Source organism: Scardinius erythrophthalmus (genome assembly GCF_964197995.2).
Source record: "Scardinius erythrophthalmus genome assembly, chromosome: 5".
NCBI lineage: Eukaryota > Metazoa > Chordata > Actinopteri > Cypriniformes > Leuciscidae > Scardinius > Scardinius erythrophthalmus.
In genome coordinates, this window is record NC_138225.1 from 35021553 (window position 1) to 35041457 (window position 19905).

The window sequence follows — 19905 nt, forward strand, 5'->3', positions numbered from 1 at the left end:
CTTTTTATGACCAAATCAGAATACATATTCAATATGTTCAGAGAATTGTATTGGTCAACTGAGTACTTTTGAACTGGATAGGTTTCTGCGTGGAGCAGTTCAGAAGCTTTCAGTAACACTTTCAACGGCAAGTAAATGTGATTTATGTTTTGAATGTAGTGCAGCATCCATTAATGGGTTATTATTCTCGATTCATAGCATGATATGAGTTAAAGAACGTTGAAATGGCTGCTTGGGGGGTTAGAGAGTAAAATTAGCACAGCCAAAGGAAACTGACACTACGGTGGCCTGAGTCCTCCACTCCTGTCCCTCATGGACATGGCGGTGTTCTCTGCGTGTCATATTACAGGGGACACCGCCACTGTAGTTTCATGCAAGCTTTACTGTTCTGGACATGGTCAACGATGTGCTACTGCTTAGAAGTTGACAAAGGAAATGAAATATATTGGACAATATCCTTAACTCGGGCTTCAAAGAACGGGGACAACGGCGACTGTTTTCCAAGTGCGCAGCCTTGAGTAACTTACATGAATATTTGTAATCTATTTACAGCAGCCGCTGAGTAAGACGAACTGCACCCAACGAGACATGATACCAACACGAAGCTGTACTAGTTAAGACCGTTTATTATTTTAAAATAACACCAACATATTTCGATTATCAAAATGGATCGTGCTGTGAAAGGGAAATGTGAGGGGGCAGAGCCAGAGATGGGGGAATTGCAGGACGTGGGGCCAGGAATAATCAAAATCGACGACGAAGATGAGATTGAGGAACTTCATAAAAGGTAGTTTGCCACGGGCGCTTTATAGTTATAAAATTTGGGATTAATGATGTTTTCTCCTAGGTATTTATATGAATGTTCTTTCCCTGTCACCACCTAATTTGGGTGATTAACACCCAAAAGGTTTGAACAAAAAGTTACACACAAATACTCTTTTTGCATATGTATTAAATACGTTTATTTATTTTTGTAAATATACAATATATTCGCAAACCATTTAAGTAGCCACAAAAAAGTTTGCAACTATGTTCAGTTTTTGATTGGTGTTGATAAATCCACTCTCAAGTCTGTAATAAGCAGTTATCTCCTGCATGTTACCTTCTACTAATTGTTTTTAACTTCAAACATAACTGATGCTTTTAAGGGATATAGTTTACCCCCCAAAAACTATTTTGTCATCATTTACTCACCCTCAAGTTGTTCTAAACCTGTATAAATTTCTGTCTACTGCTGAACACAAAAGAAATATTTTGAAGAATATGGGTAGGCCTAACCAAACAGTTGATGGGCCCCATTGACTTCCATAGTATGGGGAAAAAATACTATGGAAGTCAATGAGGCCCATAAACTGTTTTAGTTACTGACAATCTTCAAAATATCTTTTCATGTTTTAGAACAACTTGAGGGTGAGTAAATGATGACTGAATTTTCATATTTGGGTGAACTATCCCTTTAACTTCCAAACATTATTAGTTAAGCACTAAACATACAAAGTTACAATATCTGCCATAGACTGCAGTATTCTATACTACATTGCTTTGTTGAACCATACCTGTTTCTAAATCTTTTTGTTTAGTTTAAAGGAAGTTATGCAGGATCCATCAGTGAAGCCTAAACTCCAGTGTCTGATGGTTGACCCATCCTTCTCTATGGTGACGGTACAGAGCGAGGACAGTGGGATAGTATGGGAGACGGCTTCCAGTAGATGCTCAACTCCATGGGCTTCAGAAGGAAGCTCTCCATCTGAACAATACAGCATGGAAGGTTCTGGAACACAGGGGAACATTGTGATCATAATGGATGAAGACAGAATAAAGAGGAAAAAAACAAGCAGCAGAGGCAAGCTGGGTGACAGGTTTAAAAAGCCAAGCTCCAGACTGCCAAAAAGTCGGGTAGGTGAGGAAAGACCGGCAATGATTGAGGTGTCAGTGCCGAATATCAGGTCTGAAAGCAATGAGGATAGTATGTCTGCTGGAAGCAAGGATCAAGATCTTTTTAGTTTGATATCAGATGGTTTTGAAATACTCAATATTGTTGTACCATCAAAGCTTTCTACAGTAGATGAGGAAGATAGCACTGAACTGGTGGAGAATTTAGCCTACTTGGATGATACCCCAAAGATAAAATCCAAACATAAGCATGAACCTGTAGCTACAAACAGTTTTCCTATGAAGATAGACATTGAGGAAATAAAGCAAAATGAAAGCTTGAAGGATTCATCCCAGATCTTTGCTGACAAACAGCTCAAAAAGGATGAAACTCATATGGACTACCTTGAAAAATTCACACTGTTAGATGAGCAGGCACCTAGTGATGGCACTACACTGATGGAAAAACTTGAACCAGAAGTGACTGTCCAGCCGGAGGAACCTCAAGAGAAACTCGAGGAACCAAAAGTAGATGAAGCTGTTGATGATGATTCCTTTGTATTCATCAGTGATGTTGAAATTGCAGATGAGCATCTTGACGAAGTGTTTTATGGAAATAATTTGAATGCAGAGCCTCCCCAAGAGTGTGAGGGCAGAGTTGGAAGTACAGCAAAAGAGAGCTCTAAATCTCTTAAAGAGAGTGGATCAGTCTTATTTGGGAGTCAGGAATGCATCCTCACACCTGTATTCCTCCCTACCGGACCACCAAAGATCATAGATCTTGTCCTTCTTGAGGAACCACGAGCAATGTCCTTCCATTACTCAGACCTTTATGAGGACACAGTAGGAGACAGGAAGAAAGAAGACGACTTCTCAGATACGGAGAGTGTTGTTTCAGAACGGTCTTTCAAAAGGAGATACTCTGATTCTGATGATGCAGATGGATATTTGGAGAAATTCATACTGAAGGATGAAACACCAGTGGTTGCTAATGTACCTGAGGCCAAAGAGAAGGAAGATGGGGGGAAATTAGCATGGTCACAAAGTAAATTTGAACTCACTGGATGTTTAGATAGAGCACAAGAAGAAAATGATGAAGTAACTGTCGATCAACCATGTGTGCAAGATAAAATTGAAGGTGAAGCACAGTGTGAGTCCACAGGGTGTTGTTCAGATGGACACTGTGCTCCAGAAATCCAACCAGAGGTGGAAATTATCATTACAGGAACGGTCACATCAGACGACCTGGTTGCGAAGCATAGTAGGGAAAATGAAAAGCAATGTGATGTCACTGTCATTATCAAGGACAGTATCACAACTAAAGGTGACCTCAGTGACACACAACCTCAAATGGATCAAGTCCTTGAGCCAGAATGCAAAACCACCAGTGAAGTAGATCGCAGTGGACAGGAACAAATAAGTCTGACTGCTCATATTCAAGTGCCTGGGGGGTTAGCGCATGAAGATGTTATTAAAACTAAAGATGAATTTAAAATTATGTCTGTAACAAAGAGCTCTGAGAAAATTCAGTCCGATATACCACTTGCTGTTGAAAAAATTGGTGTTTCTGAGGGCAGTGTGGATAGACGTCATGAAGTAGCTGATGCCATTGCTGACATTCAGGAAACAATTACTATTACTAAAAATTATGAAGTTGAGAATAATAAAACCAAGACACAAGGCAAAATTTTAGAGCAAAATCTTACCTCAGGGGTCGATAAACTCAATACTGAAATATTAAAAAGAGAAGAACCAGAAATAATTTCTCAGAGGGCTGTCATTCTCAAAGAACCTCTGTTAGATAAAACAGAACCTCCAAAAACTGTAGAACCTTCAAAAGTAGAGAAAGAAGTCAAGCCTTTAGAAGAGACTGAAACAATTACAACAGATGCTACTGAAGTTAAACTTACTGCAAAATCTTTAGAAAATGACTCTCAAGTCCATGAAAATGGAGAAATACTTGCTGTGATTGAGAATAAAGTGAGTGAAGGTATAATTCCCAAGAAGGAAAAACAAGAGCAAGTAATTGACAAAATTGGTGCAGCGCAAGAGGTTGAGGCTCATATTGGTACAACAGATGTGTTAACAGAAATTGAAATAAAGCCAGAGTCTAAATTTACTTCTATTCAAAGCTCATTAGAGAAGTCACATCCAAGTGGAACAGATACAGTAAACATTGAGCTTCAGACTAAACCTGAGATTACAAGCGAGGAGAAAATGTATCCAGAATTACACAATGAATTCATAGCAACAAACAAGAAAGGCAAAGAGGGCACAGGTACAGATAGGCCTACAAATGAGGCACCATTGCTTGAGCAAAGGCTGGAAAAGCAAAAAGAACTTGTTGACATACCAAGGATTGAAGAACCTGTGGTTACAGAAAAACATGAAAAAGTTGAGGAAATCAAGGTGGATGTTACAGAGGAAGCAAATGAGAAAGTTGACACCACAAATGAGCCCGTTCAGGACGAGATACCTTCTGAGAAAAGAGTGACAACAGAGATGAATCAAATGATTAATTCAAGGCAAGAATATAGCATATTGTTAGCTAATGACATGGAGGCATTTGCTCGAGAAAGCACGGAAGAGATAAAAGTAACAGACAATGTAGAGGACCTATCGAAAGTAAGACTGTCAGCTGTTGTACCAACAAAGGAGGAACAGGTAGAAGAATATAGTGAAATAAATGACGTGACCATATTAACCAGAGAGATCCCAGTCAAAGAATCAGCCATTAGTCGGACAGATATTGAGAATAAGATGTTACCTCTAACATCAACAAAAAAGAAAACACAAATTGAAGATATAACAGACCTACCAGAGCCCATTTCACCTCCTCCAGTTGATGAAGATGACCCCTCAGCAATGAGAGTCTCACCTTTAGAGCCAGAGGATAGTGACAAAATGTATGAAGATATACATAGAGGAGGAAGCCTAAGTAGGGATAAAGGTGTCTTCTCACAATTGCGAAGTTTTACACCTCAAGAGGACCTGTCGACCTTGAGCTGCGACCCAGATGTGCAGCAGGAAATTGCAGAGGAACTTGGTTATGAGATGGTCACCGAACAAGAGGCAAGACAGTCTGAACAAGCTCTAGCTGAGGATGGGCACTGTGAACAAGTTCGACTGTCAGATCAAACTCTGGAAAAAGGCTTTGAATTTGTTGAGGATTTGGATATTGCACAAATGGCGGAATATGAACATCAAGAGGAACTTGAAATTCAACCAATGGATGCGTTCTGCCTTGTTTGCCGTTGTCCAGTACTGCTGAGTGAGGCTGAGCATCAAAACCATGAGATGGCCTCTTTGGATGAGGCCTATGACAGTGTTAAGGTAAGTTAAGCTCCCTGTGCTTTGAAAGAGTGTGCTAAGACATGATTTCCTGACATCAGCTTGACATCTGATCTTTCACTGCTGGCCTGTTTGGAGAGCTTGTCACCGATTGCCAATGTGTTTACAGAAGGACTCATCCAGTGTCTAATATAACCAAATGACAAAAAACACATAATCAGTTGTAAAAACCATTTCATTTAAAACCATATTTGTTGACTTCACAAGAATATTTGAGTATAAATCAGGTTGAGACAATGAGAGATTGTTTACTTTATTGGCCTTTGACAGCATTCATAGCAGATGAGTCAGAACCGACTGACTCATAGCAATGCTGAAAGTAGTCAGCTGTTTCCATGATGTAGTTTATTCCAGGACTGCACCAATGTGATTTGATATTTGCAAGTAGGAAAGAAATAGGAGTTTGTGCTCAACCGTTCAATATAAATCTTAATTATTTTGTGTAATTTGCATTGTGTTCTGCACCTCAAAATATTTAATGTTGTCTGTCTAATGTAACTTTCTATGTGATTTCTTTTCAGAATCAGCTGAGTGAACTGATATCAGTTTTACAAGGAAGATCAGAGAATATTGAAGACTTTGTATCTGAGCTTGAACTGGCATACAACACAGTGGAGGTATTTGCATTAGTATGCATTAATTTACACATACGGAACATATCCTGTACCGAATGTTGTTTTAGCTCTGTTGGCTATAAAGACAATCCCATAGACTTATATTTGGGTCAATGACATGACATGCATATTTTTGTGTCAAAGTGCATTATTTCCTTATAAATAATGTGATAAATTCATGACATATATCACTTTATTCTATAAAATCAATTTAGTTTGCATTCATTTTTAGTACATTATAAAATATTATTATTTATGTTTTGGTATCTTAAACCCCCAAATGTCAGGTCGATTACATCGATTACAGTGTATCTAACCAATAAATTGCACTGTAGCCTATTCCAGTTCCCATGTTCCGAATGTGATGATGTGATTTATTCAGATTTTGATCAATTTACTACTTTTACTTCAATAGAGACTGATGACTAAAACACTTGTATTTGTATTTAATTTTTTAGATGTAATTGAAATGTAAAAATATTTTATCCCTGTCATTATTAATGTTGTCAGGTGACATAACTTAACTTCATCAGGTGGTACAACCATGTAAATTCTTGATTTAAACCAACTAATAGGTCAAAGTGAACAAATGGCTGAAAACTAGATTGTGAATAGTATTTAATGCATTTACCGGTATACTTTTATGATTATTTTTCTGTCTTTAAAAGTAAATGTTATAAGTAAAAGTGGATGCTAAAGATACTAAATACCTGGCCACTAGAATGAAATAATTATAAATTAATGTGAATAAAAACAACCACAAAATAGTAATGAGTTAGGCACTGTAGACACTCTGGGTTACTTAAGATTATATATATATATATATATATATAATGTTTTTTTTTGTTTGTTTTTTTTTACAAATATTTGGTTGTACCACCTGAGTAAAAAAAGATCCAAAAATGAATTTTAACACATAACACGTTATTTAACAAATTAAACGCATTGTTCCTAACTCAAAAATATGCATTGCATCAATTTTGCATGAATAAGCATTACATCAAAAAATACCTTTAAAAAAAAAAAGAAAAAGGAAAAAAGTCACTTCTAGAGACCAAAAGATCATACACATCAGTTCAAAATGGTTGTGACTGCCCTAGAAAATGAGTAGCAATGTCCTGGCAACCACCCACAGAATCTTAGCATCATGAAGGTGAATATTGCTCTCCCAAAAATCTGGAGTGAGAGTTTTGTAGTGCTTACGTTAGTGCACTGTCAGCTTGGGGATGCTATTAAAGTGAGAAAGGTTACTGAGAACTAATGTGTAGCTTTATTGTGCTGTTCCCGCAGGAGAACTTTAATGATTGTGAGAAGATCATAAAGGAGCACAATGAGGAGGTGGTGAAGCTGGTGATGGATCAGTATAATGAGATGTCTCAGGCCATGGAGGAGGAGAAAAAGGTCAAACTGGAGCAGCTGTACGACCAGATTGTGTCGTTCCAGGAGAATATCGACAAGGCCAAGGAGACTATGGAGATGACGGCTAAGGAGGAGGAAGAGACGGACCCACTCAAGTTTCTCTCTGTGAGGCTTTCCTCATTTGTGTGTTAGTTACTCGCTTAAAGGAGAAGTTCACTTTTAAAATGAAAATTCTGTCATCATTTACTCACCCTCTTGTTGTTTCAAACCTGTATGAATTTCTTTCTTCTGCTGAACAGAAAGGAAGATATTTAGAAAAATATCAGTAACCAGGCAGTTTTTGGGTCCCATTGACTTCCATAGTATATTTTTTTTCCTACTATTGAAGTCAATGGGACCCAAAAACTGCCTGGTTACTGACATTCTTCTAAATATCTTCCTTTCTGTTCAGCAGAAGAAAGAAATTCATACAGGTTTGAAACAACATGAGGGTGATTATATGATGACAGAATTTTAATTTTAAAAGTGAACTTCTCCTTTAAAGTAGGTCACGCATGAAGATTAGTATTAATGTATTGATTTTGTCCAAGGCCATAGTTGCTTTGGGAAGCATTTTTAAAGTGCTTAGCTAAGATTTGTTAAGAGAGATGAACTATCTAGAATGGATATTTTAGTCTAATCAAGCTATTTTTTCACCCCTTTTCAGTCATCAAAAGATATCAATATGAGGTAACTGAAGGCTTGAATTTATGTTGCATCCAGTGGCTTTCCTAACATCAAATGCTAATTACAATACTTCAAAAATGATCTGCATATTAAATTAATACGAATAGAAGCTCGATGAAGCTTGTTTTAGTTGCCTTGTTGAGTTTGGTGTGTTCAAAACAATGTTTAAATCAAGTTTTTGTAGCCTTTAAATGAATAGAAATCAAATAATTTACCGCATGGGGTTTTTACACATGATGAAAATATTGTGATAAGCTGGATTTTCTTCCAGTGACCCTTCCATTTATTTTTTTAATTAGGTTGAATACAGCTTTGGAATCCACCATGTCACTTGAACTTGGTCCACGAGGGCTGCTGGTTTTTGAGGACTATGCCAAGGGCAAATCAGGCAATGAGAGGAAAAACAGACAAGCCATTCCAGGTGCGCCTCAGCTAAGATTTCCATTGCAGATAAACTCCCTTCACGTTTTGCTGACTTGAATTATCTCTCATTTTGTAGTGCCTCAAAACCCACATCTCCAGCCTCAAGAGGCCAATTCTGCAACCAGCACTTCTGTCACTGTGTATTGGAGAGTCAATGAGGATGACATTATTGACTGCTTCCAAGTCTACTGCATGGAAGAGCCACAAGGAGGTAAGACTAGAGGGGAGAGCAGGGTTTTAACATCCATACCGAAAACAGATAATACACTACAGTTCAAACGTTTGGGGTTGGTAAGATTTTTTTAAAGAAGTCTCTAATGTGTTTTCCTGTGATGGTAAAGTTGAATTTTCAGCAGCCATTTTCAAGATTCTGTGATGAATATCTATATAAAAAAATAGTATTATCTTAAATAAAAATAAATTAGTAACATAAATGTTTTTACTGTCACTTAGAATCAATTTAATGCATTCATGCTGAATGAAAGTATTCATTTCTTAAAAAAAAAAAAATCTTACTGACCCCAAACTTTTGATTTGAATGTTATATATAGTCAGTGCTAAGTAGTAACTGATTATATGTAATCTGGATTACATAATCTGATTCCTAAAATTAAATGTTTGTAATAAGATTATATTACATTTTAAAATACATGTAATCAGACCACAGTTACTTTTTGTTGATTACATTTACGAATCATAATTAAATGATTCCTCCTAATTCTCATTCTAAAAAAATGAGGTATAATTACATGGACAATTGAGAGGCTACACAGCATAAACTACGGTGGCCCAGTAGTGCACAACACAACGAAATGTAAAAAGCAAACATAAGTTCACAACACAACGAAATTAAGCCACAACACAACGGAAACAAGCCACAACACAACGGAAAATCCACAACACAACGAAATAAAGCCACAACACAACGGAAAATCTACAACACAACGAAATAAAGCCACAACACAACGGAAATGCTCCCGACCACTAGAGGGCTCTCGGAGCCCAGTAAAGTTAGTTTTCCAAGCCATTGTTCATTAGAGAGTCAGCAGTCTATAAAAATATATCAACACCACGATTAGTTTTAACAGTATGTAGCTAACCATTGTTTATCGACATTTATTAATTCAAAATCACCTACGTGCATTATAGCTGCATATTTATACTCTAGAATGCTTTGACGCGCTACCACGGCGCATTATCCCTGAGGGAGCGTCTGCCAATTCCTCCAAGTTGTTAAAACGTATAATTTGTTTTAATTAAAATTACTTTTAACATTCAAAAACAGACATGTTCAAAATCCAAAGCTTGATTGTATTTGATAGTAGACTGACTTAATAAGACTTTTATAATGACTTAATAATGACTTTTTTCCAATACCCTTCATGTATTTACAGTAATTAACATTTTTTTTTTTTTAGGAAATTTCTGTAAAAGTTTTTTTTTTCTTTTATCATGTTCCTAGTGACCAGACTGACTTATTATATGTGGAATTGTGCCAATTCCTTCCAATTTCACCAAATGGTTTTTATTTTTATTTATCAAATTATATTATAATAAATTATACGTTTTAACCACTTGGTGGAATTGCCAGACGTTCCCTGACGATCATGCGCTGTGGTAGCGCGTCCAAGCATTCTCGAGTATAAATCAAATACGCAGCTATAATTCATGTAGGTTATTTTGAAGTAATGTTGATATACACTGTTAAAACTTATCGTGGTATTTATATATTAAGACTGCTGACTCTATAGAACAATGACTTGGAAAACTAACTTTACTGGGCTCCGAGAGCCCTCAAGTGGTCGGGAGCATTTCCGTTGTGTTGTGGCTTTATTTCGTTGTGTTGTAGATTTTCCGTTGTGTTGTGGCTTATTTCCGTTGTGTTGTGGCTTTATTTCGTTGTGTTGTGGATTTTTCGTTGTGTTGTGGCTTGTTTCCGTTGTGTTGTGGCTTTATTTCGGTGTGTTGTGGATTTTCCGTTGTGTTGTGGCTTGTTTCCGTTGTGTTGTGGCTTTATTTCGTTGTGTTGTGAACTTATGTTTGCTTTTTACATTTCGTTGTGTTGTGCACTACTGGGCCACCGTAATAAACAAGTACAATATTTTTTAGTAAGTGTTTTATTTTTAATTTTTATTTTAACTTAACATTTTCAAGATTGAATTCATTATTAGCTTTTCAATAATTTATGAAAACCTGACGTATTTTTAATGCTCTTCACATTGTTGCTAACTAAAAGTGGAATACATTTTTCTTTTGCTCCTTGCATTATTATATCAATATGTTACAAGATAATTATATTCAAAATCAATGTAATAAATGAGTTAGGGTTAGGAAGTAATCAGATTATATTACCGAAAATGTGTAATGTAATAGATTATGTTACTAACTGCAGTTTTCATCATGTAATTTGTATTCAGTAATGGATTACAGTTTGTAAGTAATCTACCCAGCGCTGTGTATATTATAGAATGGCATATATTCTTAATATTTTTACTTTGTCAGTTACTATTACTAGGTTACTATTATCAGTATCAAACATCCTTGCAATTGTGGGTTAAATGCTTAAACTGTTAAAATCATTTACTCACCATCATGTCGCCAAATCTATATTACTTACTTTCTTCTGTGGAACATAAAAGAAGATATTTTGAAAAAGTCAGTTGGTCTAATGTTGTTTTGGACCGCACTGACTTTCATTTTATGGATAAAATCAGTTGAAACATTGTTCGAAATATAGTTCACAAACTATCCCTTTAACATTCACACTTTTTTTGTTTTCAATCTGACAGTACTACAAACACTTATTAGTATGTAAAAGTATGTCAAAGGGATGCTCAGATGAGCCACATGCTTCAGATAAAGTATGTTAAATGTAATTGAATCTGCAGCTATCTCAGAGGAGTACAGGGTGACTGTGAAGGAGAGCTACTGTAATCTAGAAGAGCTGGAACCGGATAAGTGTTATAAAGTGTGGGTGATGGCGGTGAACTACACAGGCTGCAGCATGCCGAGTGAGAGACTGCCCTTCAGAACCGGTTAGTTACTCTCTGTGCAAATCCCCTCTGACTCGCATGATGTTTGTGAGAGCAAGAGATCATGTTGTGTGTCATAATATATCTATACATAATGAGATGACCATGTAGAGCCTCTTTACAAGATCACTGACATGGAATGCGAATTCCACAGTGTATGTGTTTTCAATCCAGATTAAATATGGTTCACATATTCACATTTAGCTAAATAAACTTGGGATTATCTGTTAGTCAGTGTCTGAAAAGTAACTCAGCTCACCGTGTTCTCTCTAGCCCCCTCCGTCCCGGTGATCCAGACAGAACAGTGCACAGTGCTGTGGGACACGGCCACGCTGCGTTGGAGCTCCGTTCAGCCCAGTGCTGTAGACTGCTTCACACTGGAGTATTGCCGCCAGTATGCATGCGAGAGAGAGGGACTCAGGTACAGTTAACCAGCCCTCTGTACAAGCAGAAACAGCACTAGGGGTCAAGAGAAAACCATCCTTTTTTTATGTTTTGTTTTAAGTTCCCATGAAATGATAAAAAAAAAAAGATTTATTTCATTTTATTTTATTATCCCACCTTACAAAAAGCGCAATGTGCTCTGATTGGTCGGCGGGACCAGTGTGTTGTGATTGGTCAACCACTTTGAGCAGGTTTTGGAAATTTTTTACGCCCTTTATCATAACCATGACTGTCTAAATCCGAAATCGCCCCTAAACCCTTATTCACTATTACCTACATTAGCCCACTAATACTGTTAAAGGACAAATCAAGTGAAAAATGAACCTGGGGTTAATTAACACATCGTTACCGAGTCGATCGTTCCCTGCGATGCGTTTTCATGAAAATCGAATGTAAAGAGTTTAATCTTTAAAAACAGATTAGCTCATAACAGTAGTATATTGGGCACAGAGTAAGTAAAAATAAATCGCTAGTTAATACCACTAACAAGGCTCAAAATAGCCTCACACTAACACGGTAACATAATGAGGGTCCTTACATACAAACCGAAGCATTGAGAACTTTGTAAGTGTACAGACAGTTTAATAAGAAGATACTTTTTAAAGACAGTACATTACGCGTTGACATGCAGGATCCATCTTGGAAAACAGTCTCGACTAATCGAGCCACGAACGCCGTCGATAGGATAGCTGGTCGATAGGAATTACGTTTGTTAAATCTAACGTAGCACGGCGTTCGTGGCTCGTTATGTTACCGTGTTAGTGTGAGGCTATTTTGAGCCTTGTTAGTGGTATTAACTAGCGATTTATTTTTACTTACTCTGTGCCCAATATACTACTGTTATGAGCTAATCTGTTTTTAAAGATTAAACTCTTTACATTCGATTTTCATGAAAACGCATCGCAGGGAACGATCGACTCGGTAACCATGTGTTAATTAACCCCAGGTTCATTTTTCACTTGATTTGTTCTTTAACTTGAAGGAGGGAATGAAAAGGAGTGAGCGAATTCGGACAGCCGTTGAGCTAACATCGGTTGTACACTCCTTATTGCGGTGCAATGTGGGATTGAATAAGTGCACTCAATAACGTTCACTATGCTTTCGGACACCACTACAAATGACTGTCCCCTCAAATAACGCCTTATTTGAGGGTATATGGGCGATTTCGGATTCAGTCCATGAGTTTCAACAGGCCTCGCCCACTTTTTTTGCATATGCTTTGGGCGGGAATTATTTAAAAGAGGGATACTGTGATGTGTATGTTTTTGGAAGAAAACTCAAGACTACAATCGAGGCGTTTCAGAAACAGTGCTTACTGATGTAGAAAATAACTCCCTTGGAGTAGACTTTGTAACTTTGCAGACTGTTTTTATGCTCAGACAGCAATAAACAGTAAATAAAGTTGAAAATGTAAAAAAACTTAATAGGACCTATTTAATCAAAAACATTAACGAGCAGCCATTTCTTTCAGATGTTTCGGCACATTAGTGAAGAAAAATTGGTCACAATTTCCAGTTTATTCTGACTTTATTGGTGAAATGTATATTTTACATTTTTTTTACACCAAAAGTCTTCTCTATGGTATTAAATATACTCATTAATTGCCATCAGTAGCATTTAATGTTAATATTTAATGTAGCATATTTCACTAAGAGCTTGTTCACTGGATCCATTGAACACAGTTTCCCATGATTCCTCAAGGGTGCACATCAGAGCATTACAGAGGGTAAAACTGCACTTATTGAAAACAGTCTCTCCATACACAGATCCATATCAGGGATAAAAGGCTATGAGCAGAGGGTCCTCCTTCAGCCCAATGAAAATTACCTCTTCTACATCAAATCAGTGAATGCCGGAGGAGCCAGTGAGCAGAGCGAGGCGGCCCTTATCTCAACCAGAGGTCAGATTCACCGCTATTACATCATCTTCATCATCTTAAGTTGCGAGTTTTCATTGGCGAAATCCAGCCATTGCAATAGGAATCCATGCAAATTTTGTGTGAGGGTGAAAGATTTCCCAATTTTTAAAATTGGTCAAATGGATTCGCAAATACCTTTAGACAAACACCTTTAGTTAGTTGGACACCATCACAATTGTAACAAAATTCTTGCATTTTATTTGTGGTGTTTTTTTGGTGAATGTCGTTATTTGTTAAGGTACGAGGTTCCGGTTACTCAGTGAAACGGCCAACTCAGCGCTGGAGGTTTCAGAGGACAGGAACTCGGTAGAATACCCACAAGACACCTACGGTAAAATGTCCTCAATCATAGAGTAAGTACCTCAGTGCAATAGTTATCACCATTACAAAATCTACCACTGTAGATACATAGTTTTATGCAGAACAAACAACCATTTATTGTCAAATTGCACAACATATGCTGTTCATGTTTTGGTTTCAGATTTGTGATCCACCACACACTGTTTCACAAACTGTGCAGCAAATGCATGTTCTCTTTTCTTTTTTTTGGTACTTGTTCCTAGATGTCCAGCTGTTATGGGTGAGCTTTTGCCTTCTCTTGGATATTACTACTGGGAGACAGAGGTGTCAAGGTGCAAAGCCTACCGCATCGGTGTCGCATATCAAACTGTATCACTAACCAGCACACTGGGGGAGAACAGGGCCTCCTGGTGTCTGCACTGTGTACCTACATCTATAAGGTATACCATTCATGTGATGTGTTTCATTATTCTAAAAAGGATTAGATACAAAGGTCATTTTGAACAGTAACATTTAAAAGTCTTTTCAGCGGAATTTTTTTTTTTTTTAGAAAATTATTTTTAGTTTAAATAAACTAGTTTATTAAATATTTAAATACCTTAAAGGAACACTCTGACTTTTTGGGACTTTAGCTTATTCACAGTATCCCCCAGAGTTAGATAAGTCCATACATACCTTTTTCATTTCTGTGCGTTCTGTAAGTGTTATTTGACGCACCCACCGCTAGCCTAGCTTAGCACAAAGACTGGATGTAAATGGATAAGGTAGCATACTAATCCCAATAAGTGACAAAATAATGCAAACATTTTCCTATTTACATGTTGTGATCTTTATAGTCACAGCGTGTACAAATAACAAGGCTATATGAGACAGAGACCATTTTTAATCGTATAAATACTGGGAACTATATTCTCACTAGGCGTAGGAGCACAGCTACTTGGGCGGAGTGATTAGTGCAGCACACGAGACGCCCTGTTGATGGTTCCGTAAACAAAACAAACGTGACTAACTAGCTAGTAGCGAACGTGACTCATGATAATGGCTGACTTTGAGGAATTGTCAGAGGAATTTTACTGTGTATCAAACCAAGATCCAGAACCATATAGTTTTGAGCCAGAATACACAGACGAGGAGTTACAAACTTTGGAAGCTGTAAGATACAGCGAACACCCATGATTGTAAACTATAAATTTACTATCTAGTAATTGCTGACTCTATTACTCCAACTCTGAGCGAACTCTCTGCTCCTCACCACAGGGCGTCTCGTGTGCTGCGCTAATCACTCCGCCCAAGTAACGTTAGCTGTGCTCCTACGCCTAGTGAGAATATAGTTCCCAGTATTTATACGATTAAAAATGGTCTCTGTCTCATATAGCCTTGTTATTTGTACACGCTGTGACTATACAGATCACAACATGTAAATAGGAAAATGTTTGCATTATTTTGTCACTTATTGGGATTAGTATGCTACCATTATCCATTTACATTCAGTCTTTGTGCTAAGCTAGGCTAGCGGTGGGTGCGTCAAATAACACTTACAGAACGCACAGAAATGAAAAAGGTATGGACTTATCTATCTCTGGGGGATACTGTGAATAAGCTAAAGTCCCAAAAAGTCAGAGTGTTCCTTTAAGTATCTTATATAAGCTGGTAGGACATTTGGAGCTGCATTCCAAACTGTGGAAACACTGTAATTAAGGCTTTTTGGCAATCAGAGAGGTAAATTAACTTGAGCCTTCAAATAATTAAATTAAATCTGTTCTCTCATTAAAAAAGTTCTCCTAGTCTTCCATTAAATACGCATTTGAAAAAAAGTCTTGTGTAGGCAGGGCCGGTTCTAGACATTTGGAGGCCCTAGGCAAAATTCATGTTGGAGGCCCCCCACCCCCAATAAAAAACACTTGAAACAAATATGATTCCTAACCTTTTTATTTATACAACATTTAATTTTAAAAGCAGTATATTTTTACTTACACAGTACACAAGTTTGGACAAATGACTATTTTTAATGTTTTTGAAAGAAGTCTCTTATGCTCATCAAGCCTGGATTTATTTGATCAAAAATACAGAAAAATAATATAGTGAAATATTATTACAATTTAAAATAATGGTTTTCTATTTTACTATACTTTAAAATATATTTCTGTGATGCAAAGCTGAATTTAGTGTCACGTGATCCTTCAGAAAACTTTATAATATTCTGATTTATTATCAAATGTTAGAAATGGTGCTTAATATTTATTTTATAACATGTGATACTTTTTTCAGGATTTTTTGATTATTAAAAAGTTGTTTTAAAAAAGTCTTCACTATCACTTTTATATATTTAACACATCCTTGCTGAATATTCCTGTTTTTCTGTATTTTTGATCCAATAAATGCAGGCTTGAAGAGCATAATAGGAAACTTCTTTCAGAAACATTAAAAATAGTAATGGGTCCAGACTTTTTACTGGTAGCCTACTACATCAAACTTTATCTAAGGTAATCTCTTTTTTGTTTAATGAAGATGTTATTGTTCTTCTTGTTATTTTGCTGTTTTATTCAGTTTATTCACAGTTCCAGAATAGCACTTCAGTAGATGAACATGAACGTGCTTTTATAAATGTTTTCATAGCTACGTTATGGGCAGGATGTTTCCCTCCCATTTAATCAATATTGACTGCAGATATTGTCATATTATTAATATCAGTAATATGATATTATGTATTGCATTGCTACCTTAAATATGCTATACACAAATCAAGTGGAAGAGAAAGATACGATCGCTACTGAGCAGAAAAAAAATTCTAAACTAATATTCGTATAGGCTATGATGTCAGGGTATTATCTAATCATCAGCAGAATATAGAAGATAGACCCATAGATATGAGATCTTTTATTTGAAACATTTAAAAATGTTGCAGTGTGTTGGTTTTTTAACTTTGAATACAAACGTCTTGTCTTTTACTTTTGTAGCTTTTTTATTAGTCAGCTCCCAACGCGATGTTATTCATTGTACGCGCAAATTCAAAGCGTCGCGTCTGGGCACGTTAATGACGCTCGCGCTCTTTTAAACTCGTAGACTAACAAAGCGATGAATTATTTTTCCAGAAATGACGCTGATCTACAGTAGCCCACAAGTTTATATTTAAAATACATTGCAATCACTCCAAAATCGATGACCTGCATTACGAAATGTGCTTCTTTGCGTGCCTATTTAGGCTTTTGCTTCGCACTCGCAGCACCTGATGGATGCGTTCGTTGACCGCCCCTGACCGCCGCTGACGTCCCCTCGGACTTAACTGGCTGGCGCCTCGCGTTAATGTGATATAATGTAACAGTCTATGGTTTAGATAAACATCGTCACTATTTTTAGTTATTTAATAAATTTTGAAATAAATTGTAGATAGGACATTTGAACATTTATTTATTTTTATTTATTTATTTATTTTGTCCCTCTGTCTGGGCCCCATCCCGCCAATCGGGCCCTAGGCACGTGCCTAGTTTGCCTTTGCGTTAATCCGGCTCTGTGTGTAGGCCTACTTCTAAAAATCCCAGGTCCACTACTATGAAGTTACTGTATATTGTGTATGATGTTAGAGGGTCCTGTCAAATCCCAGCTATTTCAATCAAATCAGAATTGTTTTTATTGACAACACGGTAAAGTGTTGAACTTTAAAGGTAAAATAAGTCATTTTCCCCAAAGGTTCATATAAAAGTGACGTACCTGTACATCTGAGATAAAGACTGCAGCCATTTCCGTGGCCTAGAAAAAAAGCTATTTTATTCTACGTAACTGGTGAGATCACATGACCAGTTGAATATCAGTAGTGTCCCTATTATCAGACATTTTGGTTCTGGAATGAATGGATGACAAAAAAAAAAAAAAATGGATGGAATCAAAGATCACATTGCATATCCACTACCATTCAAAATAGATTTTTTTATGTTTTTGAGAGAAGTTGTTCTCAAGGCTGCATTTATTTGATCAAAAATACAGTAAAAACTGTAATGTTGTGTTGTGTTACTGTCATTTATTTCTGTGATGGCAGTCTTCACTGTCATATGATCCTTTAGAAATCATTCTAATACTGTATGCTGATTTGATCCATGATGCAACAAAAAAATGTTCAGGATTCTTTGATGAATAGAAAGGTCATTATTTGATTTATTGAATGTGTTGTATTAACCCGTGTTCTCTCCAGCTGCAGATTTGAACTACTTCATGACCGTGTGGAGTCTGACATCTTTGTTGTGGACATGCCTGCGCGGATCGGCACTCTGTTGGACTACAGCCGGGGTCGGCTCCTCTTCTTCAATGCTCAGAACGGGCAGCTCTTGGGCACTTTTCAGCACACTTTCACAGAGCCCTGCCACCCTGTGTTTGTCCTTGAGCAGCCGGGGAAGCTAGAGCTGAAAATGACCATGGAGGTGCCGGAGTTTGTTAAGCACTGCTAGTTTACATGACTCAAGTCTCAGTGCTCTGGGTTTGGTTGTGCGACAGTAAATGAATCAAGTGAATCTTTCTTAATAGGAAATGAAACCATATTGTGCTGTCACGTGAAAAGTTGCTCAGTTTATTGATATGGTGTGACTGAAGAGATTATGAGAAATGTTACGTTTTGTGAAAGGAAGGACTATTTTTGAAGCTGTGCTTTTAAATCCCTCCAGAAACTAGTTTTGTGGAGCTGTTGCGTTGTTTTTGTATATATTAAACAGAAAGTGCATGCGACCAGTTTTGTTGCTTGTCATATATGATGCACCCCGGATCACTTGATGTGCAGACATTTATATTCAGTGTCAGTGTATTTATTTTTGGAAGCTACAGAGAAACAGATTTTGGCAAAGCTAATAATAGACTTTCATAGCTGAATCCTCCCTCATATATTTCTGTGGCTTAGTTTATTTTCATGATTTGGTAGGAAAAAGGTTATTTCCCTTCAGTTTCTATTTAAAATTGTTGCTGGATTTCACGTACTCAAAAACTAACCAAAGGTAAAAGTGCAGTAAAGTGAATAGACTGATTTTAGTTTTCACTTACAATGGATAATGTGAGTATCATGGGTGTATTTTTTTATTTATTTATTGTCATTTTTCACTCTGAAAGCTCCGCTATGAAGTCAAAATCAACACTTGCATAAGAGAAAATAAATTTTAACCATATTTGTTATCTTTAATGGCTGCATACTGTAGGGATTGCACTTTGTTTTGTAAATTATTCTTTAAAAATTTTCAATTTCAGTGTTGTTGAATAAGTTAGTAGTGCTATAAATTAGGGCTGTCAAAAGATTAATCGCGATTAATCGCATCCAAAATAAAGGTTTGTGTTTAAATAATATATGTGTGTGTACTGTGTATAATTATTTTGTATATATAAATACACACACATGCATGTAGATATTTAATAAATATTTGCATACATATACTGTATATATTTATATATAATTTATATTATATATAAATATATATTTTTTTATATATAAATAACACATTTTTCTTAAATATATACATGCATGTGTGTGTATTTCTAGATACAAATTTAATTATACACAGTACACACACATATTATTTAAACACAAACTTTTATTTTGGATGCGATTAATCGCGATTAATCTTTTGACAGCCCTACTATAAATTAGTCTACTTGTGTATTTATTTGTATTTCTGAGAATGACTGGATTGATTTAAAAGTTTAACCATTAGAAATCTTTTAATAAACAAAGAATTAAGATCATAGATGAATTAAGATTATATATGAATTATATATACTGTATATCGTTCAAAAGTTTGGTGTCTGTAAGATTTTTTTTGTTTTTGAAATTTCTCTTATGTTGAACTTATTTTATCAAAATGACTGCAAAATCCATAATATTGTGAAATATTAT

General features: G+C 36.4%; 1 protein-coding gene across 1 annotated transcript; it reads left to right on the plus strand.

Annotated features, from left to right (window-relative positions):
- Positions 1–49: 49 nt before the first annotated feature.
- Positions 50–19350, plus strand: cmya5 (cardiomyopathy associated 5). The gene is made up of 13 exons (XM_081365816.1): positions 50–787; positions 1581–5205; positions 5745–5840; positions 7128–7361; positions 7903–7925; positions 8222–8343; positions 8422–8556; positions 11234–11380; positions 11651–11798; positions 13588–13721; positions 13978–14092; positions 14303–14479; positions 18226–19350. The coding sequence occupies exons 1-13, from the start codon at positions 666–668 to the stop codon at positions 18476–18478; spliced, it is 5331 nt and encodes a 1776-aa protein (XP_081221942.1). The 5' UTR covers positions 50–665; the 3' UTR covers positions 18479–19350.
- Positions 19351–19905: the final 555 nt, after the last annotated feature.

Excerpts from the sequence above, each read along its gene's own strand:
- cmya5 (XM_081365816.1), top strand. The coding sequence starts at position 666 with ATGGATCGTGCTGTGAAAGGGAAATGTGAGGGGGCAGAGCCAGAGATG. Across the intron at positions 5,206-5,744 it reads AGGCCTATGACAGTGTTAAG|AATCAGCTGAGTGAACTGAT; the intron begins GTAAGTTAAGCT and ends ATTTCTTTTCAG. Across the intron at positions 5,841-7,127 it reads TGGCATACAACACAGTGGAG|GAGAACTTTAATGATTGTGA; the intron begins GTATTTGCATTA and ends CTGTTCCCGCAG.